At 38.0% G+C, this 24,988-nt stretch overlaps 2 protein-coding genes and 1 long non-coding RNA gene across 3 annotated transcripts; 2 read left to right on the top strand and 1 right to left on the bottom strand.

Moving 5' to 3' along the window:
• The first annotated feature begins 2,295 nt into the window (after positions 1 to 2,295).
• LOC112576313 lies at positions 2,296 to 5,185 on the top strand. Its single transcript, XR_003101799.1, has 2 exons — positions 2,296 to 2,534; positions 4,283 to 5,185. It is a non-coding gene; the product is annotated as an uncharacterized LOC112576313 (long non-coding RNA).
• Positions 5,186 to 5,642: 457 nt separating this feature from the next.
• LOC112575215 (serine/threonine-protein kinase Nek7-like) lies at positions 5,643 to 14,301 on the top strand. The gene is made up of 9 exons (XM_025256903.1): positions 5,643 to 5,743; positions 6,854 to 7,051; positions 7,507 to 7,569; positions 7,983 to 8,093; positions 9,006 to 9,114; positions 9,313 to 9,420; positions 10,026 to 10,120; positions 10,420 to 10,533; positions 10,798 to 14,301. The coding sequence occupies exons 2-9, from the start codon at positions 6,863 to 6,865 to the stop codon at positions 10,921 to 10,923; spliced, it is 915 nt and encodes a 304-aa protein (XP_025112688.1). The 5' UTR covers positions 5,643 to 5,743; positions 6,854 to 6,862; the 3' UTR covers positions 10,924 to 14,301.
• A 557-nt stretch (positions 14,302 to 14,858) lies between these two features.
• Positions 14,859 to 24,910, bottom strand: LOC112575214 (glutamate--cysteine ligase regulatory subunit-like). Its single transcript, XM_025256902.1, has 8 exons — positions 24,580 to 24,910; positions 22,490 to 22,616; positions 20,929 to 21,113; positions 20,100 to 20,165; positions 19,573 to 19,714; positions 18,943 to 19,145; positions 18,691 to 18,805; positions 14,859 to 18,026 (listed from the first exon to the last, which is right to left on the bottom strand). The coding sequence occupies exons 1-8, from the start codon at positions 24,610 to 24,612 to the stop codon at positions 17,848 to 17,850; spliced, it is 1,050 nt and encodes a 349-aa protein (XP_025112687.1). The 5' UTR covers positions 24,613 to 24,910; the 3' UTR covers positions 14,859 to 17,847.
• Positions 24,911 to 24,988: the final 78 nt, after the last annotated feature.

The following is a 24,988-nucleotide window of genomic DNA, read 5'->3' as shown; positions in this document are numbered from 1 at the left end:
ATTTCCATAATTACAAAAAACAAAAACTAAGTAAAAAACAAAAACAAGGGCAGTAAGAAAATGTGTTACAAGCAGCTGATTCGTAGATAGGTTATTGCTGGTGGAGAAAAGATATTTTAAAAGTCTGATTCATCTGGTTCTTGTTGTTTGCATTAGATGTAATTTGTTGTTTAAACTTTTGTTTTTCGTTGATTGATCACGAAGATGTTAAGAAGAGAAAAAAATAGGTTTAGTTTTTTTTTAAATAAAAAGGCACTTCTCAGTACAGTCCATTGACCTGGACTTGTCTTCGGTAGGACGGCATATCCAGCACCTGACAAGATTTTCAGCAATGGACCACGTTTGTACAAAATGGACAAGATTCTCAACAATTGACAAGGTTTTGTACGGACAAGCCTCTTGGTCTCCCTTGGCCTTTGCTGAGTGGTAACAGCAAGATTCGTCATCGGAAGGTCCATTCACTGTTTTACATTCTTCAGCCACTTCTTCCTCTGTTGACCTCGGCCAATGACCCTGAAGGATGGTCTTAGAGTGTCATCTAGAGTCAGAGGGGCAAGCTAGACATGTTTGCACCATTTTACTCCTGTCAGAAGTTGCGATCTTGTCTAGTTGATGGTCGTTTTCGGAGCAGTTTCCTCTGACACTGGATTCTCCTGCCTGCATTTTTACAAATCAGGAAAAACAGTTTATGTCTCGCACCCACACTTGGTCCTGTAAATAGAAAAATCCTTTCAAATCCCAGGGCAAGTAAGAAAAAATATAATATAATAAAAATACGCAAGCACTTTTTTGCTCACACTGCAGGTGAGCGCTTGTGCAAGGGCTATAACTCCAAAGCGCCGTCAAAGACGCAGCAGGAATAAAGTCAAGCTCGCTCCCTTGACAGGTGTGTGGCAGCATCCGGGGACATATCAAAACTGACGGCCCTCGAGAAATCTTTCTCCAAAAAGACACGTCTAGCTGCAATCCGCAATATCCGGGCCTTAAGATGGCGCTTTGGCTGGTATCCTTTCAAATTTCCGTCTCTGCGACTTGCGAGCGCTTTCCTCAGAAAGCCTGAGTCCCAGCCACGTATGATCGTCTGCTCCAGGTAGATCACTTTCCACGCTCGATTTCCCACGCTTTTTGATTATCGACTATTTCTGAACATAACTTTGTGTGTTTAAAAAAAAATCAAAGGTTTAAACAGTTGCCTGTAACATTTTAAAATGTCGTACATCTTGTTACTTAACCAACATCTAAGAAATGCACTTGAGACGCCAATAACATTTTTTAAGTCATGTATCTTGACTAACCCTAACCCATAGAATTAAGTAACAGACATTCAATCACCTACAGTATTTAATAATCTTGAGGTTAGATATGCACAATAAGTGGCACTTATAACAATGTACAAAGTAAATGGTACCTAATCACCTACAGAATTAAAAAATACTTTACAACTTCTTGTTTACTTGTTCCGTGGAAAGCTACACAGGTGTCACCAAGACAGGTATCTAGGTGAATACCCTTCTGTTTTTGCTGTTTTGTATACTTTTACCGCCTCTCCAACTTCACCCATGTGTTATCTTGTGCATGTTTTTTGATAGTGGTGATAACATAATAACATGCATGTTATAGCGATATCCAGTATTGAGCGCTCGCGTGGGCGCGCGCGCGCACACACACACACCTATATATATACAGGTAGTCCTCGGGTTACGACGGTCTCGAGTTACGTCGTTTCGTGGTTACGACGCTCATTCCGACTTACGAGGTTTAGCGAAAGTAGACTCAGCTGATAACAGTGCATCAAAGAAAAGGAAGGCCATCACCATGGAGGTGAAAGTGGATATCATAAGGCAATCTGAGAAGGGGAAAGCAACAGAAATTGGCATCCTTGAACACGTGACAGGATCTGCTCCTATGACAGCGGCAGTGATAACAAAGCGTAGTGTACTACAATATTTTACTGTACTTATGTTTATTGATAATTGAGTAGGGTACTGTGTTAATATAGGTGTTTGGAGAGGCTAAGTGTTTGCAGTACTGTACTGTTATTATGGTACAGTACTGTATGAACGTAGGATCCGACTTACGTCGAAATTCGGTTTACGACGCCGCGTTAAGAACGGATCCCCGTCGTAAGTCGAGGACTACCTGTATATCCTTTAACCTTTTAACCTATTTGAACTCCATGCCACCACAGTTATCAATTTCGAGTATCTCTTAAACGTGTTTTGATTGGTCAGTCAAATCACCTGACTTTAAAAAAAAACCGCTTATATATATATAGAGAGAGAGATGTTCCCGCTGCGAACTTTTATCATAGGGACACAAACTAAGGGCTTACTCTGGCTACAACAAAAAATAAATTATTTTAAAAATATTCAACGAGTGTAGAACAACCTATTGCCAGAAGTGCAAGTGATCCACTGGCTTGAAAATAATGGCATTGATGACTAAGACTGGACTAACACAGTGGTTGTTGCTGGCACTACTTTGTGCTAACACACTCCATTTCGTTTCTGGGAAAGCGCTCGTCAGAAAGACTGGTATAATTATATAGATATACACTCGTTTTACTCTCATATCTATACAATAAGTTTCTATTAATTTTCACTTAAACTAAAATATACTGTTTTGTGTTTCTCTGATTATTTTTGACTAGTGTTATCGTTTATTGTTGCTGTTTGTAGTTATTTCTTCTTTCATTCTTGTAGTTTTTCTAGGATTTTTTTCTCTTTCTTTGATTTTCATTTGCTATAGTTTTCCTCTCGTCTTGTTATTCTTCCATCAATCTGTCAATCAGTTCTCTCAGCTTCGTGCTATTTCCTTTGAGGATTTATCTGGGGTGTTTTTGTTCATTAAGCGTTTACATGTCTCCTTTTAAGCCCTGCATTTACAATTATTTACTTACTTTTTTAAAATTTTATTTGTATTTATTTATTTGGCTTCAAACTTCTTTACTCTTTGCGAGAGTAAAATAGTTGTCCCTTAAGAACAAGGAACTGTTTTTATTCTTTTAAAGTCAGTATAACGACTGGTACATGTATATCTTTGCTCTTAGTCGTTTTGACGAACCCATGTCGCACTACACCAGTTTGTTTGCACCATGTCAGATTATAATTGTTTGCATTAGGAGAGACGTGTGAAGTAATTGTCCAAACCGTATCACGATAACATAACCTATCTTTTCTCGATTAACTTTGATAAAAATTGGGGTTGAAGTTCAATTACTTCTCAGAGAAGGTCACAGTGCAAATATGTACACCCGAGAGGTAAAGTAGGTGATCTCGGGGTCTGGTCTATTAGTTTACCATCCGAATGTGATTGTCAAGCTGTCCAGAAAATGAAGTGTCCCCCTTTGCTAACCTTTATCTCTGTAATGAGAAATTTTTTTTATCAATTTCACCTTTCAACTTGTTAGAGGTCCAGTGGGATACATTTCTAAATATGGGAAAACCTTAGCGTAATATATTGTTTCCCTGATTCTAGATAAAGGGGTACACCTTTACGTTCACAGACGGGTGCAAGCATCAACATTTCGGTCTAGTTTATTCATGCGCGGCATCATTACAGGGAAACAGTTAAACACTTGTACTTTGATGTCCCTTTCAAGCAGACATAACTAATACGCCAACGGGGTGATCGAAGTTTTAAGTAGAGAGGGACGGGTACAAAATGAGGTGACCGCAGTGTCTTCCTCTCTTCCTCCATCTCTCTCTCTCTGCGACTTTCTCGCTCACTCACTCCCTGCTTCCTTCCTCCCCACCTCTTTCTCTCTCGTTCGCTCGCTTCATACAACATTCTCAACAAAAGCTGTGACATTGTTGACATTTCTTTTGCGTAGTATTTTTAATTTCATTTAGAGCGCCGCACAACATCTTTCAGAGGAAAATAAGCAATAAAAATAGGCAAGCTCATAGAACATATAGAAATACGACCTTCTCGTACAAGTAAAGAAAAATCATCCCAGATTTGGTGAGAAGTTTGTATAATACTCAACTTGAACCTTCCACCCCTATCCCCCGACATCCTCAACACACACCGGTCGTTGGCAAAATGCATCAGCTGACAAGGCTTTGGTCAAGTACTTCGGTCTTCAGCGGTGATAAACAGATCCTGCATGGAACAACCAGTCTACTCTTTCACCTTTTACATTCAGTTCTTTTTCCACACACACGCGTGCGCGCACACACGTTAAAAGTTAGAGTATATTTATACTGACTCACTTTTCAGTCATTTGAAAATGAAACAATAATATTTGATTCGCCGTATTTGTTTATTGTTTCTTTAACAGGAGGAAGTCCATCGTCTCAGAGAGACTCGCCCCGTCTCAAGCCTCACAAGTCATTCCTCCGCCACCTTTATTTCTCTCTTCAACATGGCGCTGTGCTAAACTTGGAAGAGAAACTGAATCACATCACCCAGAAAAGCGAACCACAGCGACTTCCCTTGCACCGACAGACACGTCAGCTGTCTGCAGATTCTTTCCATTTTAATACTAAAAATCTGAGGTGGTTCAATAGTCTCTTTCCTTTGCTTAATACCCCGCCTGCAGAACCCGAACCTAATCCGACACCGGAGCTAGGTTACCCCTGCTGCTTTCCTGCTTGAAATGCAGGGGAGAATCATGTGTGCTTAGCACGTGTGTAATACCTGACTATACGGCAAACAACAAAAGGAAAATGAATTTTAAAAGAGAAAATAGATGTTACAAGCATAGAAAAACAACATAATAAAAATGTTAATTTCTACAGCACGTCTCCCCTCCATCAAAGCGCTTTACGAAAACAACAAACATAGCAATAACAACAATTAAATATCTGCTAAAAAGTGCATGCATGTCTGTTCTAGAACTGAAAAAGTATATGAGCAATCACGAACCAGTCTAGAACGAATGTTAGCACGTGATCTAGCAGCAACGGCGACAAAGTTGACATAGAGGAACATATAGTTGTCCAGTTTTGCAATATTGTAGATGAAACATAGAGGGTTAGTCTAGCAGACGGTTGATATGTTTTTTAAAAAATCAGCAAGGGAGATGATCCGTAGAGCAGACAATGTGAACAGCTACTGTAAAGGGGAGAGAATTAAAAGCGGGGGAAAAAATAATGTCAGGCGAACAGAACTGTGTACATGAATGCTCAAACAATAATTAAGAAATATGACATACCGGATGGAATAACATTTGTGAAGCATATCTGGCTTTTGTTTTGATTTGATGTGGTTGTTGTTGTTTTCTGTTTATGTGAGGGATTTAGACATAGAAAGCTCGCATCCTCACAGCGATGGGTCTGTTCAGCCTAGATAACGCTTGCTCCATTAAAATAATGACATAACATCTGATGTAACCAACTCCATCTTCACAGTTAATAGAGGCTCCAGGTTCACTCGACACGTAGCTATATGTTTGTCTCAGACTGAGCTCGGTGTACCATGCACCGTCAATGGGCGAAACAAGAAGTGGGGTTACTATAGTGGTCACTAACCCTAACCCGGACGTATATTTACCTTTGAATACTTAGTAAAAGAATAATCTTCGTTAGTGTCGTAGCTGATTATATACAAGCTTCTGTACAACTACTCAAAGTCGATTGCTGGACAAACGAGCAGACGACCCGCATGCGCAGAAGTTAGCGAGCCATTTTATTTGCGCATGCGCAGTGAAATTGTGAAATACTCTAGCGGTGCTCCAGCCACGGATTTCCACATTTTGTTTGTGATAAGATCCTCTTAATTCTGTTCATAAAAGTGGCAGGTATGGGGTTTGGACATATTTGAATGTTTTAAACTTATAATTATTGATACAATTTTTTTTCTGTAATTTAAAATTTATTTTTGATCTGCGTTTGGCTGGCAGGACTGTGTGTCGGCAATGTCAACAAACCTGAATGATGATTAATGACTGCTCCGTGCACATCGATCTATGCTCTCTCTGTGGTGCATTTCATAAAACAGGAATAGTCTCTTCTGTTATGCCTTGCATTACAAGAACATTGACATACTCCTATTGATTACGCCTTTGCCCAAAGGAAAAAAAAAACAACAAAAAGCGAATAGTGCTCTGGATCAGTATATGTTAAAGGTTACCAGATTTTAGAAAATACTCATATCATTTACAATAATCATATTTGTGCTTTATCCTAGGGCACTAATTTGTTAAAATTCATTCTTAACACTATGTATAAATTTTATATTATACCTTACAACTATTAAATATTGTGTCAGGAGTTAAGATTTGATCCTTGCAGAAATTCACAATCTAAAATACTGACAGATAATAGGAAGGATTAATATTAATATTAATCTGTAAGAAATATTGTAAAAAAATAATAAGGCTTATATGTAGCACAGCTCTGAACACATGGATCTGGAGACTGTACACAGGAAACAAATTTACCAGGGAGAAAAAAGGAAGTCCACAGTAATTTGACAGTGTCATTAAAATACACAGAGATGAATGTAGTTCACCGCCTGTAACATTTAAACCCTAACCCCATAACAACAAAAAATAATAAGTGCAGTCTCAGTAAACTTGTAAGTAAATCTCTTTTTTTCTTTCTTTACTTTTTAGCAGATTGGCATATAGCTTTTCGACATAAACAAAATTGAAGCTACTGCCACTGACTGTTAATGATAAGGCCACTGTTAACATAATAAGTTAATAAGCAAAAACAAGAAATTTCATTTAATTAAAAAAACAGCTCAAAAAAACATACAGCATTAAAAGTTTCTAAAACAACTAAAAATTGTGTGTGATGATGGTGTGCTCTGACAGTGAGCTGTCATGTGCAAGTGTTTGATATGCCTTGTAGATATAGTATATATTACTTTATGACTCATAAAGTCATTTTTGTCATCTTTCCAGCACAAGAATATGGCTGCAGCAGTGGAATCCATGGATTTTGAGGCAGGTGTAGTGCCTGTAGCAGCAGAGAATGATAATATCTATGGTTGTCTCAGTAACTTTATTATTGACAAAAAGATTGGTAAAGGACAATTTTCAGAGGTGTATCGTGCTCGCTGTCGCCACAATGGAAGTACTGTTGCTCTCAAGAAAGTACAGGTATATGCTAAATAGTTTTCTTAGATCCACTTCTCTTTCAGATGTACCTCTACATTAAGGAATGTATAATGAATGCTATATTCATACTCATACAATACATGAACATTTTTAGTATAAAGTGCAGCTAGACAGGATGAAAGTTTTGCAGAAGAAAAGTAACAGATTCCAAATGATTTTAAATGCTAAATTAAATCTGTTTTTAATGAGAATAGTAGAATTTAAAGGAACTGTAGGTATAATGGCAGATTATATCAAAAGTCACTCATGCATAACTTATTCATATTTATAAAATTAGCAGCAACATGGTTACAGGTTCATGTATTGAAGTGCTTTTCCTAGTCTACCTATGTAGCTTTGGTGTTGTAGTCTATATATTAGCGTAAAAATGATAAACTGATTTCAGATGTTGAATCACTCCTCTGTTTAATCTTCCAATTTATTTTTTTTCTTTTCAGATTTTTGAGATGATGGATGCAAAAGCACGACAGGATTGCATCAAAGAAATTGATCTTTTAAAGGTAGGAAATCACGTGTGTGTGATTTTTCTATAATTTTTTTTTTTATATGATTATAATAATCTAAGACTATGTGCTTGACTTTCACTTTAAAAAAAATTCTTTTTCTTTTAAAATGTTGATGAATATCTGGATATCTGGTGTTTCATGTGTCCTCATTCTCTGATAAACCCTAAATGTTTGCTGTCAACTTGCTAGCAGTTAACGCATTAAACAAATAATCTATAAGCTATCAGTCTGTTAGAATTCATTTGCCAAAGCAGGTTATAATCAAACACTGGTCATTGATTTTTTTTGGTTGACATTATCATCTCACCAATATGTGATTAAACCATGTTCCTGCTTGGCTAATTGCAACAAACTTTTTATTACATGTGTGTATGTATGCATTTGCATATTTTTGTGTGTTCTTACAGCAACTGAATCATGCAAATGTCATCAAATATCTGGCGTCATTCATTGAAAACAATGAGCTCAACATTGTGCTGGAACTGGCAGACGCTGGCGATCTTCAGCGCATGATAAGAGTGAGTAGCATACACCCTCTATACACTGCATGCTTTCTTGCTTTTGTGTTTCAATGTCACTCTATTCCTTTCTCCACCTCTGTCCATAGCTTCGGTGTCATTCTCGATTAGCGTTTGACTTTTTATCAGCATATTTCTCATGTCTGCAAAAATGCTTACCTTGAACTTCGCAGGATCAGTACCATTCATCATTATCTCACCACCAATGCAACTAAAACTCTAATCTGTGCCTTTGTGCTATCAAGGATGGACTATTGTTATACTCTTTTAGCTGGAATTCCCATGTATCTTCATGACAGACTTCAAAGGATCCAGAATAACACTGCTCACCTCATCTGTAGACCATCTAGATTTGAACATGATTCACCTATTATTCGCTACCTTCATTGGCTGTTAATCACGTTAATAACCTTCAAACTTTCCACTTTGACTTACACTGCTATTTCTGGCAAAGGTCCTTGGTACCTCTACGAACTCACTCCCATCTACACGCCTGTTCAACCTCTTTGCTCATCTTCTGATACCAGGCTTCAGAGGTCTTTCTCCTACTAAGCCCCATTAACTTGGAACGTATAACCCATCAGAGACTTTTAGAAAAGGAGAAACCTGTTATAGATTTTGCATTATGAGGATACAGTCATGGACCTGGGAGAATTAAAAGTTGCTTTTTCTGCAAATAATTTCATTTTTCTTCTGCGTGATAAATGTCTGTTGATACCTGTCAACGCATTAAACAAATAATCTATAAGCTATCAGTCTGTTAGAATTCATTTGCCAAAGCAGGTTATAATCAAACACTGGTCATTGATTTTTTTTTTGGTTGACATTATCATCTCACCAATATGTGATTAAACTATGTTCCTGCTTGGCTAATTGCAACAAACTTTTTATTACATGTGTTATTGTGCACAGCATTTCAAAAAGCAATCTCGGCTGATACCTGAGAAGACTATCTGGAAGTATTTTGTTCAGATCTGCAGTGCCCTGGAACACATGCACTCACGTCGTATTATGCACAGAGGTAAGTAGTAGATCTAGAAATATGTCACAGACTGATGATTATTTGCAGATATATAGAATGTTTTACCGATTTTTACTAATCTCTTTATGTGATATATAATGTATTAATAATTTATTTTGTACCCCAAGGAAGAATGATACTGTACTAGCTAATTATTCATAATGGGCTTAAATTATACATTGTTTGTGTGTTTTGTAGATATCAAGCCTGCCAATGTATTTATCACTGCTCAAGGAGTTGTGAAACTGGGAGATCTTGGACTGGGGAGATTTTTCAGTTCCAAGACCACCGCTGCTCACTCCCTAGGCAAGTTTCAGAATAACAGTTCTTACCAGTGTCTTCTCATCTTAAAGTATCAGTGATAAACTATGAAAAAGTCATGTGTATGAACACATGTGGTTGATTTTTCTTAATTTCTGATTAAAATGCAGATTCAGCAATGGTGTATTATTGAATCATTTTGAAGACATTTTATGGATGAATGAAAAAGCCATTTCTAAAGAATATAAAGGAACTTTTCCATCAGTGTTAAAATTTGTAGAATTCAGCTCTTTTTAAAATAATAATAATAATAATTGGATTTATATAACACATTTCCCCCACATGGAGACAAGCTCAGTGCACTTGGCAAGAGACAAGGGGCAGTAGTAATGATGCCTTATGACAGAGATAGGCATCTTGATAAGGCAAATATAATACAAACACATGTGCATGCACACACAATGAATATTGCCAGTAACATGAAGGATAACAGAAATAGGAGTAAAGAGAAGAAAACAATAGTTATGATAAACTGATTACAGTATTTCCAAAAGAGGTTTTAAGCTCAGGTCAGAAAACATGGCGTGTCCATTTAAACAAGACGTGTAAACAGCTTGGAATTAACATTTTATTTTTGATTCTGCTGTCAGTGGGAACACCATACTACATGTCTCCTGAACGCATTCATGAAAATGGCTACAACTTCAAATCTGATATTTGGTCCTTGGGATGTCTGCTGTATGAGGTTTGTATTGATTGCAGATGGATTACAGGTTACAGTCTGAAAGTGTTGATTTTTTTAAAAACATCAAATGGAAACAAAAACAAGCAATAGATGGGTATAGTACTGGTATAGCATGCTGTACATATGTGTATTTGTTCTTGATGAACCTTTACAGAGGTACACACATATTCTAGCTCTTTACCTTACAGTTGTTATGTCAAGGTAATAACCAAATCATTGACAACCAAATGTTAATAGTTGAAAGTAAGTACGATCTTAATACCACATGGATGTATCTTTCATTTATTGTTACCATCCAGATGGCTGCTCTACAGTCCCCTTTCTATGGTGATAAAATGAACCTGTACTCTCTGTGCAAGAAAATTGAACAATGTGACTACCCCCCTTTGCCTGGTGACTGTTACTCTGAAGAGGTATGGGAGACGAAATCTTGAAAAAGTCTTGAACCATATCATTGTTGTCACTTCACTGCAGTGTTTTCTAGGCGTCAGAAATATCTTTGTGTCATATGAAGAGATTTATCTTTATTAAATTTTTACCATGCTGTTTTATTGTTTCTGTTAGTGGTGCATTTTTTCTTGAATTTTTTTTATATTATTATTCATGAAATGGATACATGAGTGCTAAAGTCAGCAATGTTCAGTGCTCGTGTCATCTTTTCACTAATTTTATTTCAGTTACGGAGACTGGTGGATGCCTGCATCAATCCTGACCCGGAACAGCGTCCGACTGTTGAATACGTATACAACATTGCCAAGCAGATGTATGCACGCACAAATCCTCAGCAAGAAGCTGCAAAGTGAAGACAGCTCTCTGTTCCTCCATTTCTTCTTGTTGAGCATAAGTGCCCCCTCCCCAAGACCCACTCCTACACACAGTTCAGAGATTTTGTGTATCCAAACACTGGCATCATCTTGCTAAAGACTTGTTAAGCCATGTAACAGGACCTGGAGTTTTAGTTAGCATCTTCACTCACACCTTCCCTTTACATTCTTGTTCTTGTATATCCTTTAGCATTTTCCTTTTTTTCTTTTTATTTATCTAACATACAACTTGGAGAAAACTGTTGCAGATTAATGGCTGTTGCTGTTTGTTGTGGATCAAAATGATTGGTGATAATGGGAGCGGTGATAATGAGAAGAGAGAGATTCTACTTTCTGTGAACAAAAATAACCTCTCAATTAGACTGATGTTCATGCAGTCAAGGTTTCACGTTTGATACCTTCTTAGAACTTTCTTCCTATGATGATCTGGCTGTTTTTAATCAATGTAAAGGTTGTGATACATTTGATTCATCTTCATTGTTCCTTGATTAGCACTATGGCGTTTCAAGCAGTTACTTAATATTTTGCCAAAGTATTTGATATCTTGTTAATTAAGAGTGAGGAGTAAACTGTAGTCTTTTTCTGTTTCTCTGTTAAAGCATGGATTATTTTAGTCCTTCTAACATTTTTTGAGGTTTTTGGATCGGAGCAGAAGCTTAAAAACTTGTTAAAATAAGAAGCTTCATCAAAATGAGTGTTGATGTTAAAGCTTAAAATGGTTTGATATCTTTCTTTATCATGTTATGCCTCTTGCCATTTTCCAGTCTTTTCTCCACTAAGTAACTTAATAAGAAAACTGACCAAGAACGCAGGCTGCATTTTTTCCAGCATGAGCTTATCACTTAATGCATCCATTTATATATCGAAATCCGTCCAGTTTTTGAGACCTATTTTTCAGTTGCAATACATTCGAAAACATGTCATGATCCTTGTGTATTTCACTTTTATTTTTGTAGGCTGCTGTTATTGGCAGCTGATTTCTGTGTGCTTCCTCACATGCTTTGCCAGTATAGTATTATTTGTGACTGCAGAGTTAGAGAGATGAAAGTCGTTGGCTGCTATTTTCCGTTTTGGTGAACGAGAATCTTCTTTTGTATTACTTAGGACCCTATGATTATTTTGTTGCTGTGTGAAGCAGTTGACTTTGATCAATCAGTATATCTAGAAAGAGGTCTGCATGAATAAAGCAGGTGAAAATTCCTGATGTCAGCAGATTTTTTTCATTTATTTGTACTTCATGTCATGCTCTGTTGGCAGGTTTCTGCTTATACTCTCAGCAACTTTTTCCTTTGAGTCCCAGAACAGGACATTGGAATTAGTTCTGATGGCCAGTGATTAATGTTTTTTAAGAGTGCCAGACTTGGCTCGTGAGAGCCAGCTAATGTGCTTTAAATACATTTCCTCATAAATTCACTGTGATCTTGATGTAGAAGCTACTAATGTTATCAGGTACAAAGTCTGTATAGTTATCATTGACAGATTTTATGTATTCCGTGCTATTGCATCAGAGGAATATAACCACTGTAAATGACTTTATCTGATGTGGGTGGAAACAAAAGGGATGTGTATTTTGTAACTTTTCCATCCTGCGATGTCTGACAATTTTTGTTATTGTTGTGGATCAGTTCTTGTCATTGACCTGAACGGTTGTGGAGAGGGGTGAAGAGAAGCAGCAGTTAAGGTCATACAGTGACTTTTGACATGGCAGCAGGCTATGATCATGGTCTCTGTGTAGCTCAGAGGAAATCCCTCTCCTTGAGCAGTTTGCTGCTAATTTTATCTGTTTAAGTGGTTGGCATTTACCTGGCTTTAGTTACAATTGCTGTGATTTCTGAATGCAGGTATTCCTGCAGAAGTAGTCTCGGGTCACTGGCAGCCCATAATTTAAGAAAAAAGGGTACTTGGATCATGAAAGCCAACACTGATGGGCTGCTATTTCTACTAAGATAGATGCGAACAATGAAGCATCAACTGTAAAACAGTTTGATCTGTAACTCTTATTTACAAATTTAGTTTCCATTACATGCAAGTTGGGTTCATCAGGATGACAAAGAATATTCACTTCTGTCGTGCAGCAGGTTGCAATGTCTTTAAGTTTGTGTAAATATTACACTTGCATATATATTTTGTCATTAGTCACAGGATCTAAGGAGTGATACAAAGGCAAGATTTTGTCTGCTTTGTCAGTAGTCAGTGGGAAAAGCTCAGTGGTTAAAAGAGATTTCTGAACCAGGGGGCCTGCTGGTTCAATGCCCATGTGGAGCAGCAAATTTCCCTCTAACTGGGTTAGTGGTCGGGAATCAGTACAAGGCTCTTCTTACATGGCTCCTTAGAGGGGTGGGAAAGATGAGGCAGTGAGCAAGATGAGATCGGCCCTGCCCTCCCAAAAAAAAGTAAGGTCTATAAAACCCACTATCCAATGACCAAGAGATGAGTTGACAAGTTTTTGTTTTTTAGTCAATAGTGTGCACTTCACTGCAAATTCCATTCCACAATAACAAATCTATTATTTTTCTTTTTTAAGCTGTTAACATTGATGCATTCCTCGTCGATTTGTAATGTCTGAGAGTAGGAAAAGACTTGGGGCTCTGACCTTCTTAGGTACTTGGTCACAAAAAACATTTGTAAATACAAATTTATATATATGCATATAAAAAGAGACCAAAAATGTGAGAGGTAATTAGTCATTGTGCATCACCATTTAACATGAAACTAAAGATTGATCCAAGTTACTTTGTACTCATTATTAAAATCCTTTTGATGTACATCACAAAGGCTTTCCTTAATCCCTTTTATCTTTCTGCCCATCCTTAATGCGTAGGAAGCCATCAAAGGACATTTACCATATACATTTTTGCAAATATAAAATTGATAGGTGTCTATAAGTAGAGGCGATTTGCATCATCTTTTTGTGATGGATCAAGAGGATGGATTTTAGGTGTGGGCAATGATTTTTTAACACCACCCTGTACTTTGTTTCTGTGATTCTGTACACTGTTTTGATGTTGTGGTCAAATCCTATAGGCAGTTTATTCTGCCATGAAAAAAAGTGACTGAAATATTTGTCAGTTTTTCCATTATACTAGTACATGTGTGTGCACTGTGAATTGTATTACAAGTACTTGTTGATGTGAAGCCAGTTTTAGCACAATCTTGCTCTTTGAAGCCCAACACACTCCTGGCTCTTGCCTGAAGAAAGTTTCAATAACCTCTTTCTAAGTAATGAAGAGTGTGATAAAGACTCTTGAAGAGTGCGAGTCTCTCCAATAAAGAAGATCGCATCTATATGATTCTTTAAAAGTTAGGAACCAATAGTAAAAATGATTTTTATTGGTTAAAAGTTCTAGTATATGTTGAGCATGTGTTGTCAATTATTCAGCATATATGCAGTACATGCTTGTTTGTGGTTAAAGCAGAAGTGATTGTTGAGTCTGTCAGCCACTCACTTGCCTGTATCAAGACACAGACGTTAAAAAATGGGTGAACAGGATCACAAAAGGCCAGGAGAAAATTTTAGTATTGGTTGCTTTCCCTATGTAAATAGCTAACAACTTGAAAGACGAAAATTACGGTTGTAAGAGATATAACAAGAGCAAACTCAACAGTACATGGTCAACACTTCAGATCAGGATTTTCATGAATCTTGTATATCAAGTCATAAGTGCATCTCATTGTATAAATTGAACACATCTCTCTCTTGTACAATCTGCAACCAAATCTATCAAGTAGTCACCTTGCACAAATCAGAATGTAAAAGATTTTGTTCAGAGTTCCAAAATAACCATTTTTTTTTTTTTTTGACATGGTGTAGCAGATAACCTGCAAGCAGTTCACTGAGTAGCAGGTGGTAAAAATAGTTTATCAGCTTTTACAAAAAAACATCCTGCATTATGCCCAACACAAAGAAGAACAAGGTTTCTTTTTGTCTTTACTTTTACTATAAATTTTAAAGACTATATTTCTTTCCACACTTGTAACTAAGCAAGTATGCAACATCACCAGAAATTTCAATGAAATAAAGAAGAAAAATGTCTGGTTTACACATTTTTTCTGGGATGTAAAGGAGTACTGCCTACCAACCCTCAGTGCTCACTCAAGGAATAAAACTCCTGCCCTAGTCTGTAACACATAATTAAATCACTTTCTTCTTCTATAATTTTTGTTTTTCTGATAAGTAGAATATTTGTACTTAAAATGATATTATCTTGCCACTACTGTACCTGTTATTGGAATTTGCTACACATAAAAATCCAATTTCTTCTCACAATACAAGCAGAAAACTATGGGAATCCAAAGGTTAAGTAGCCACAAGCAGGTACTTCTACTCTCAATATATGCAACAATACTTCTTTAACAAAATGCCAGAACTGAACAGACAAATTAATAAATTCAAGGCACATGCATTTATCACATACAGACAAGATCTTGTAAGAAAAAAAAAATCAGATGCGGAGACCTTGAGACTGGATTACTACAAACTGCCACTAAAAGCATTCAAAACATTGTACAATACGGGGAAAAAGTCTACATAAAAACTGATAAAAAATAAATCAAGTTCTCTTTGATATTTCAACTTTATAGCTTTCTCTGTAAGATGGTTACTGTCATTATTTTCTAGCTGAAAGCAGCATTCCACAACACTATCTTGCACATTGTTATAATTCATAAGCTACAGTAGTTCAGTTTTACCTACTAAATTCAAAGGTAATAATAAAAATATGATAAATTTAAGTAGCGCTTTACCCCGCCATCAAAGGCAGGCTCAAAGCGCTCTACAAAAAGTAAATATACACAGATATAATAATAATGTAAGTTGGTCGTAAAAGCAGAGTTCACAGCATGCCCCGGTAGTGTAGCTACTCATGTTGAGAAGGTGAATGCCATTAGCATAGATGTGGTCTGCACCCTTCCCATTGCATGAAATTTTCAATGTCAATAAAGTAATAAGCATCTGAAAGCTTTTATGGTGTTTGTATGGAAACTCAATTCACAATCTTTGGCATAGTGGCCTAACTTTTGCTGACAGAAATATTGTTACATCTGCACTACCTTTGTTAGAGCATAGCACTAATGGTCAATGTAAGCTAAGCTTCCTGCAAGATGCATAATGCCAGCCATATCAGATCTGCCTCTACTGTGCATGAAGCCTACTAAAACAGTCTAGTGGAGTAATTGCAGAAAACAGGAACCTGAAATCAACAGTGCTGATGTACAGATCTAAAATCTAGACATAAACAAAACAGTTATGAAGATCTCCCTGTTTCTTCACAGACAGAAGTATTTCTTTTTATACTTCTTAAGTCACTAAAGGACTAAAATCTAGTTAGAAGCACAGACGACTAGCTAGAGACTTTTACACAAAGTTCAGATATATGCCCATTTAACACTCCTCTTGCACAAGATTTGGCACTTGAGAGGAGTTAAGAGGAGAAGACTGTTTATCATCTGAAGTATTCCTAGCAGATGTAAAATACAAATTTGACAGAGATGCCTGGATGAAGATAAAACATGAAAATAATGCACTATAAATTTTACTTTTAAAAGGGAAGATGCATACTGAGATAAGATGCAAGCAGAACATGTTCAGTTTATCTACTAAACTTCATTGCAGTGCTATGCCCTTTTTCTTAAACATTCCCCACTGAGATCAACTTTTTAACTCCACTATAGAAATGTTAGCTTTAAATGGCCAGGACCTTTTAAGACTACCATCTTATTTTGAGTTGTTTTCATTTAAGGGTGTGCAATACAAAATAAAACTAAACCACGGTGTGTTTAGTAAAGTTCTGGTCACACCGTCACCCCACAAAGTATTTATAAAGAACAATGCAAAATATGACAAACTGGATGTGAACATCATGTCAATGTGCTGAACAAAGAAACAGCAACACTATCTTTCCTGGATGTCCATTTCTAATTGAAGATAATTTTTAGTGCACGTAAGTAAGCTACATCTTTATTGATAAAGGCGTGAACTGAAATAAAGCTCTATTGTAGTATGGTGCCAGACTCATTTTCCACTCTGGTGAAGGAAAATGATAAGACATTAATTAAATGCCACCAGCTGAATTATACAGAAAGTATCTCATAATAAAAAAAAGATAAAAGTGCAACATGAAAAAGATGCTCAAATCTTTTCACAAAAATTTTAAGATAGAATACCTTTTTACAGGAAAGTAACAAATGTTCTAAATGTTACAAAATGGGAAATTCTCAAACTAGGAATACAGACATATCAGATTCAGGGGATATAGATAGGATCAAAAATCTTTCTTAAATAGTAATTAATAATAATAATAGTGAATTTATATAATTTAGCAAATTAATATTAATCAACCACTGGCAAAGTGTTAGGTATATATTCTGAATCTTCAACACCATATATCATGCATACACCCCCTCGCATACACATACACACAAACACACACTGGAATGCATGACCTGTTTCATATTCTCCATGATCATCAAGTGACATGATAGTCCAAACTTGGCCCCTAAACCAGAAATCTGCCACATTTTTCATTTAATCTTGTTATCCGTGATTTAAAACTGGTCAAAATTTTTTATCTGAAGCTTCAAAAGCAAAATATCATTAACTGAGATTTCCTTATCAACTGCTCCAGAAAGATGGCTGGATATCTATATCGGCCAAGGACTGACAGAGCAGAACTTTTCCTTGAAACAAAGAATATGACTGCAGTGCCAGGTTTTACCTTTCTTTTGTTTTTGGCACTATCTGCTGGCACTTTTTATGCATGTTTCTTATTGCACTATTAATCTATAAAACTGCCAGAAATGAAGCTAATGCACATAATTTGCTTTAAAAAGGTCCGTGGCATCTAAAACTAATAATTAAGCTTGTTGGAAATCTTTTAATCTAAAGGAGACTGTGAAAGACTGATTTCATGCTCGCTGGTGGAGATCTCTAGAGGCAGAAAGGACGTAGCCTTTGCTCTTGATGATGCCACGACATTTGACCAGCACTGAGTATCGAGCCACCCACTGGCCAACCCAGCCTACACTGTCTGGCTCTGTGCTGCACATTCGTATCGCTTCCTGAAGCTTGCTTGCTGGTAGCAACTCTGCCATAACAATAATAATGAACATTTACATGGCAGTTTTTCAACAATTTGCTCAAAGTGCTTTGCAGAATGATATACAGAAGTAAACCGAATGACCAACAACCATGCATCGATATTCACATATAACAGGCATGCTCACTTCTACAACAGACACACTTGCTCAAACATCAAATAAATACAAAAACGTTAGGCATGCTCAATGTCAAGACAAAGTCACAGGGAAGTCACTGCTCTGAGAAGAAGTGAATAAGACTTAAAGGTGGAAACAGAATGACAATGATGAAGGCTGACGAATAATCTGTTCCAAGTTGAAGTGGCTTGGTAGAAGAAAGACCTCTGTCCATTCATCTTTCTTTTAGTTAGCAGGACTCAAAGAAACTTTCTATCAAAAGAAATGCGAAGAAATTGTGTGGGTGTATAGAGGGGAGTGAATTCAGAAAGGAACTGAGGACCAGTGCCAGAAATGGCAGAGTAAGACAGAGTAGAATGTTTATAGACTATGCAATCCATGACTGACACCCAGTAAACAGAGATGGGACATATATATATGGTCACACACACACAAAAGAACTGTTTAAGAAAATATTTCAATCATTCAATTAATCAAAGCAGATAAAGGAAAAAGGCTAATGAAAGTTATCCTGTTAGGGTTTCTCCACCTTACCTGTTGGATCATTATGAGTCAGAAGCTGTACATCAACAAGTTTTGCATATTCTGTCAACTCCTTTGGCATAACACAGCAAGAAGCCAAGTTCACCTGGTCTGTGCTTGGCTTTACCTGTTAAAAATAGAAATGAAAGAAGCATAGAGTCAGCATCTTTTGATTTGTTCCTATCCCTCTGGCAGCCTCAATAAAGACACATTATCCCCTGCTAGTGATTCCACAATACTTTCATCACACTTAAAGTCCCTTACCTTGGCCCACTCATATAGCTCAGCAAGCTTTGTCTTGTCCAGATCTGATACGCCAATGGACAGCACCTTCTCCTCCTGCACCATCTTTTCAAGGACCTTCCAGTAAGGCTTCAGCTGCTCTACAGTTATCTCTTCTTCTGTATTAAACATGCTGATTGACAACAGCACTGTCTCCACGAAAGACACCTTTAGGTCTTCCATCACTGCACACATCACATCCCTAAGCTTTTCATATCATGGTAACAAAACTCAAAAGTGTGTTAATCCCATAAGAGAAATTCAAAAACATGTACGATGTGGTGCTAAGAGACTTAAAACATTCATGAATTAAAAATTGTGACTTATAATTAAAGCAATTTTTCGACATCAGGGATCAAGATAGCGATAATAACATCTGTCCATGATGAGCACTTTTATATGGCTGCCTTAACATGATTTCATCAGACTTGTGAACCTGACACTAGAAGAGAAATAGTGGTGATCTCATCATCAGAAGACAACTTAAAACAGAACTACCTGAGAGAAAAAGTTGAAAAGGCAGATCTGAAAGTGCCTTTTGATGTGGTCAGTAATATTTAGTTACTAATACTTTCTCAAAGATGCTAATTGGATGAGGACCTGAGGCTATACCTTTCTCAACAGATTCATGGATGACTTGTGGTGGCAGCTTGGAGCAGAGGAAAACCTTAATGGTTACTTTTAGCTCACCACGTTCTTCTTCTTGCAAAGGCTCGTGCAAATCATTGTCAAGGCAGTCAATGTGTGTGACGTACTGAAGGGAAAAAAATCCAATTTGATGATGGCAGGATATGGAGGGGGCTGTAAAGTTAATTCCCTTTAATTTTCTGAATGCACACATTGTTATGCCAGAAGGATTTTTTTTTTTTTTGATACATCAGATGTGTCAAAGAAGTTCTCGAAACTGCTGCATTCTCAGAGATAAAGCAATAAGAGGTAATATACAACTTGTCATTCTGCATCTTCTACCATTCTCTCTGATATACTCTCACTCACAGCATACTCCCTTTTCCACCTATGTACAAAAATCACAAATCTACATATAATAAATTAAAAATTGTTCTGTTGAAAATATATCTAACCTCTAATGCTATAATTTAAAGTCAAATAATGAACCCAATGCGAGAAGAAAAGTGTACCTGCAGTTCTGTTTTATCACTAGCTGCCAGAAACTTCTGCACAGTAGCTGTAATGCACTCTGAAAGCTAAGACAATAAAAAAATGTCTTTGGCATTTCATTCAAGTCTCAGGCATGTATAGCGATAAAACCAATCTGAAGCTGATTTTTTTCATTTAAAAGTTGTAAATGGTTATCAGCGTTGCAAATTGTACACTGACAGCGCTGGATCCTTTCTTATTTTATCGGATGACCTAATGCTCATAAATATGTATGAAAACAAACAAGTATGATTGAGTTGTTCTTATTCATACTGGCCTAATCTGCCACTGATTGAAGTATAAACAACCGAAGAGGAAACAGCAATACTTCAATCTAACTACAGAACCATAAGAGATGCTGAGAAAAATAAAAAATAGCCATCTGTTGAGATGAAATGATATAGCTGTACTAATATGATGCTACTAAAATATTTCAGTTATAAAATATATTAATATTTATAAAAACAGGCGAAGGTCTAACAACGTAGGAGTTAAGTTTGTCGGCAACTGTGGCTTAAAGGATTTAATGTTGTGGGCGAGCAAAAGTTGCGTGTTCAGGAAGAACTGAACTTTGAACTGAAATGAAAAAAAAAAATCGCCAATTAAATCACCATGGAGTGACTGAACCTGATACTGAGCGTGACAATAACGACACAGCCATGAGGTGAACCTCTGTCCCTGTGTAAACCTGATATACATACCACACTCTACTAAGAGTTTAGTGTTGACAATAGTAGTAACAGCACGAACGTGTATAGTAATACAAGTCCGCGACGACGACTGACATTGCACAACCGAATGCTCCCTTACCTCTTCAGTCGGGTTGATGTTTGGCTTGCGTTTCAGCCTGTTCCAGTTGACGATATTTCCCGTTCGCACTTCCAGCGCGTTCACTTTGGGGATGAGAGGAATTTCTTCCGTCATCCTTGTTCCGATGTTGCGAACGCCGAATGGATCGTTACGGAAGCTGTGCAGACCGGTCCAAATGACACAGCCTGGGGAGGGAAGGAAGGAGAGCGAGGACAAGATGTAGAGCAAAACACAGTCCGATCCTTGTCTGCGATCATAGTCGCTATGCAACTAAGGTCCCAGGTGAGCCGTGCACATTAAGTACAGGAGCTGTGTGTGGGGGCTGGCCCCCATTTGTCGGTGCTCAGTGACTCAGCTGAACGAAGTCCCCCCAACCTTTGCCTCCCCCACCCTAGCGAAAAACCTTGGGGATCCCTCATTGCAGAAATGACTTGCAAAACAGGAAAATGCTGATCAGTGATGATAGTCACAAAATAAATTTCTTCGTGGATAAAATATTAAACATTCCTAAACTTCAAATTTATTTTATATCATATATCAATAGTAATTGTATCGTAATTGATTGGAGACTGAAATTCTTTAAAACCTTAATTGGCTCTGTACCTTTACCTCTAACGATGTATTGTAGATATAAAGATGTATTGTAATATACATGGATTTGAAAAGTGTGTGAGAGAGCCACTGGATCACATATGATCCAAGTTCTCAATCTCAATCTCACTGGTAGTGATCAGCAAGTATATTGCCCCGAGAAGTGATGGGGTACCCGGTATGTCATAGTTAAAACTACGAACTTAATATTACTGCACTGCTGGCAGACGATTTTTTTTCGAGTTAATTGCTAAAATGAGGCATGAGATTACACTTAAAGTGTCTGGTTTATTCACGTTTCAGATTCACTACTAGAACGAGGCATGCTACTACGAAGCTTCCGGTTTATACACATTCTTTGTTTAGGCTCGCCGCGACTAACAACGGAGAACTTCGCAAGAGGCTAAGCGTTGGTCTTGGCAGACAGACAGCAGTCCACCTGTACACATCCGTGGTTAAAACAGTCGCTGGTCACCATTCAAGTGAGAGGCAGATTTCGTCTCGTCGCTTTTTTTTTTTTTTTTTTTTTTTGTGACACTGACACCTGTTGGTCGTTTTCTTCGGGTACTCTGGTTTCATCCCCCTACTCAGAGGCGGTCCGGTGCAGCGGTTAGCGTCTGTCACCAATACAGTGAAGGTTGGCTGTCCTGGGTTCAACTCTGCACGCTGTTCTTTCTCTGCACGTGGCATCTGTTTACAGGGCTGGTTGCCTTGCCGTGATATAGCCATAGTTGCTGGCACGTACGGCGTAAAACACCAATCCCAATCCCATCCCCCCCCCCCCCCAACTCCGTTTCCCTTCACAGTGCAAAATTATCTGTAGGTGGAAGCACTTTCCCGTCATAGCAACCAACCCGCGGAGAGTGACAAAACTCCCATATAACTCACCCTTCCGTACACACCCAAACGCTATTACGTGAGAGCCTCAAAGCAAAGGTATATCGTTACGCCTGTAAATAATGACAATTACTTTTGTTCCGTCGTATGGCAGGGTGACCGCTAAAGGGGAGTACGACCGCTGTTGCTGGACAGTTGTAGAATCGATCCTTTGATTGTTTGGTCGTTCTTTTGTATTCCTCGCACGAAGGGCATCGGATCTGAAAAATCACAGTATATCACATTATGTCACGAGCTAATTATAGAAATTTCATTCTAAATTTATCACCTCTTCGATCCTCTTCATCATCATTCGGCGAAAGTAAAAGCAAAATCTGTAAATAATATGAATTACTAATATCTTGCCCTTTTAAGGTACGTGATGCAAAACTGCTTTGATATTTGACATTAATATTACATCCGTACAATGTTCTGCGCGATGCTGTAGTTGTTTTGTTTTGTGTTGTTTTTGTTTTGTGCTGTTTTTGTTGTTGTTTTTGTTGTTGTTGTTTTTTGTTTTTGTTGTTTTGTTTGTTTGTGGTTTTTTTTTTTTTTGGGGGGGGGGCGTTAACCAACATTGTAATAGGGGAAAAAAAAAGGAAAAAAACTAAGACAAAAAAAAATCGATGAAGCTCTCATGATTATTTGAAGCAGCAGCTCCGCCTGCATCATGTCCCACAGGTGTCGTCCATCACCCTGACTCTGGTTCCGCTCTTGTAGATGCATGTTTCTCTATCGTGGTGCAAACAATAACTACTTTTGTCTGGAGGCGGTTGGGGGAGTGTGGGTAGTCTCTGTAGCCTTGGGGTTACCTATGGACCAAAATCCTGGCAAGGTCCTGTAATTGGAAACAGGCGCTGGCCAAAGAGGTGAGAGAATATAATGTAGAGAACGGTCCAGTTCTGTCACTAAAGGAGGGCTTGCTAGGGCTGTATGTATTAAGTTAGATAAAGCAAACCAGTTTAGTACTCCTCTGCTTCGTAATTACAACCTATGGTGGTTAGTTCGCTCGACCAAAGCCCATTCTTTATTTATGTACGTATCTCCTCATATGTAAAGTCATATATATATAATACATATTTCTTATGAAATTTAATCTTGAATTGTTATTGTTTATTAACAATATTGGGCTTATTTCTTAAATCATTAAAGATACTTTTTGTGTGTCTTTACCAAAATCATTTTTTTAAGTAGAATGTGTCATACGTTTACAGATCTGTCAATGTTTATCTCCTGTCACTAATGTTAACAAATAATTTACATTACACGATCAGTGTCTGATTAAAGTGCTCAGGAATTTCAAATGAATTGCATTCACGTTGCTTCATGGTATGTGAAGAGGATTAACTGTAAGCAATGAAAAAATATTTCCCTTTTCAATAATGATGCGCTTAACCTACTTTTGATGTGCCAGCAGTATCACCTTTCGCTTCAATACCTGTTCTCCGGGCACAGGGGAAATAAACAATGAGCTGGATACGAGGATCGATGCCCAGCGTAAAACTTTTATCAGTCCTGCACATCGGTTACCACATTTATTCTCTGTAGCACGAACAGGTTTTCATCTTCTGCCTCCCGAAGACCTTCACGTGTAAGTACGAGCAAAGAATGGTCCGCTAACACAGTGGTGACACACTCGGGTGAGTGGTCAGTAGGTCCTGACTTCAGATCTCGAGTGCACCGAGTACAGCACAGTTTGAGTCGGAGACTAGACGGTTCGAGACCCGCATAGCGCACCATGTTTTTCCCAATTGACACAGCTGTCGAATAGATGCCTGACTCCCCCTCCTATTCCATAGAGGTGTGGGAACGGTGAGGCAGCGAAGAAGAGATAGGTCCTTCCCTCACAGCCGCTGGCCCCGAGAATAGAGATGTCGCTAACAACTGACTTCCCAACTGTGATGATAAACGCCTTTCAAACTCACCACCACAACCTACCCCCTAACTTGATAGCCTATTGTGCTATTCCTATTGTATATTCTGCATTTATTTATTGCACCTAAGTGCTGTCGAATACGTGGAACCAAACGATCCTCAGCAGCCAATCCCAGTTTTTTTTTCTTCCTAACAGTCTTTTATCAGCGAAGGTGGAGCTGGTCTGTTGGAAAAAGTCTGACATACTTACCACGTGTAATAAAGGTAAAGAAAAAAGTCGTTATGCTTACTCTTTCCTAAAAGACTTACAGTATTTGAAGATGTTTTGTTGGGGCTAGTCATGGTAGGTCTCCTGCAGGTAAACCAAGGGGCAAGGAAGTACAGAAAGAACAGAGAGCGGAGACCATCTTGCCACACACACAACAGTGGATTGTCAGCCACGCCCACCGCTCAAACAACGTCATCACAGTGACGTCAAAGTGCACGTCCTCCCAGTCTGTGCAGCACGTGCAGACCCGTGGAACTCGATTGGACGGAGGAGAGGGTGTGGTGGTTGTAAACACAGCCTCGTGGGTAGTTCTACCTGCACAGGGTAGGGGGCGGCTACAACCTTACCTTGTCATGATACTGTTCCCCCTCCCCATCATATCCCCTCAAAGGTCATTTATCAGAGGGTCCCCCACCCACCCTGAATGTCACCTTTTCCTACAATGCTAGT

This window comes from Pomacea canaliculata, linkage group LG11, assembly GCF_003073045.1.
Source record: "Pomacea canaliculata isolate SZHN2017 linkage group LG11, ASM307304v1, whole genome shotgun sequence".
Classification (NCBI taxonomy): Eukaryota; Metazoa; Mollusca; class Gastropoda; order Architaenioglossa; family Ampullariidae; genus Pomacea; species Pomacea canaliculata.
This window is presented reverse-complemented; position numbering and strand designations above follow the sequence as displayed.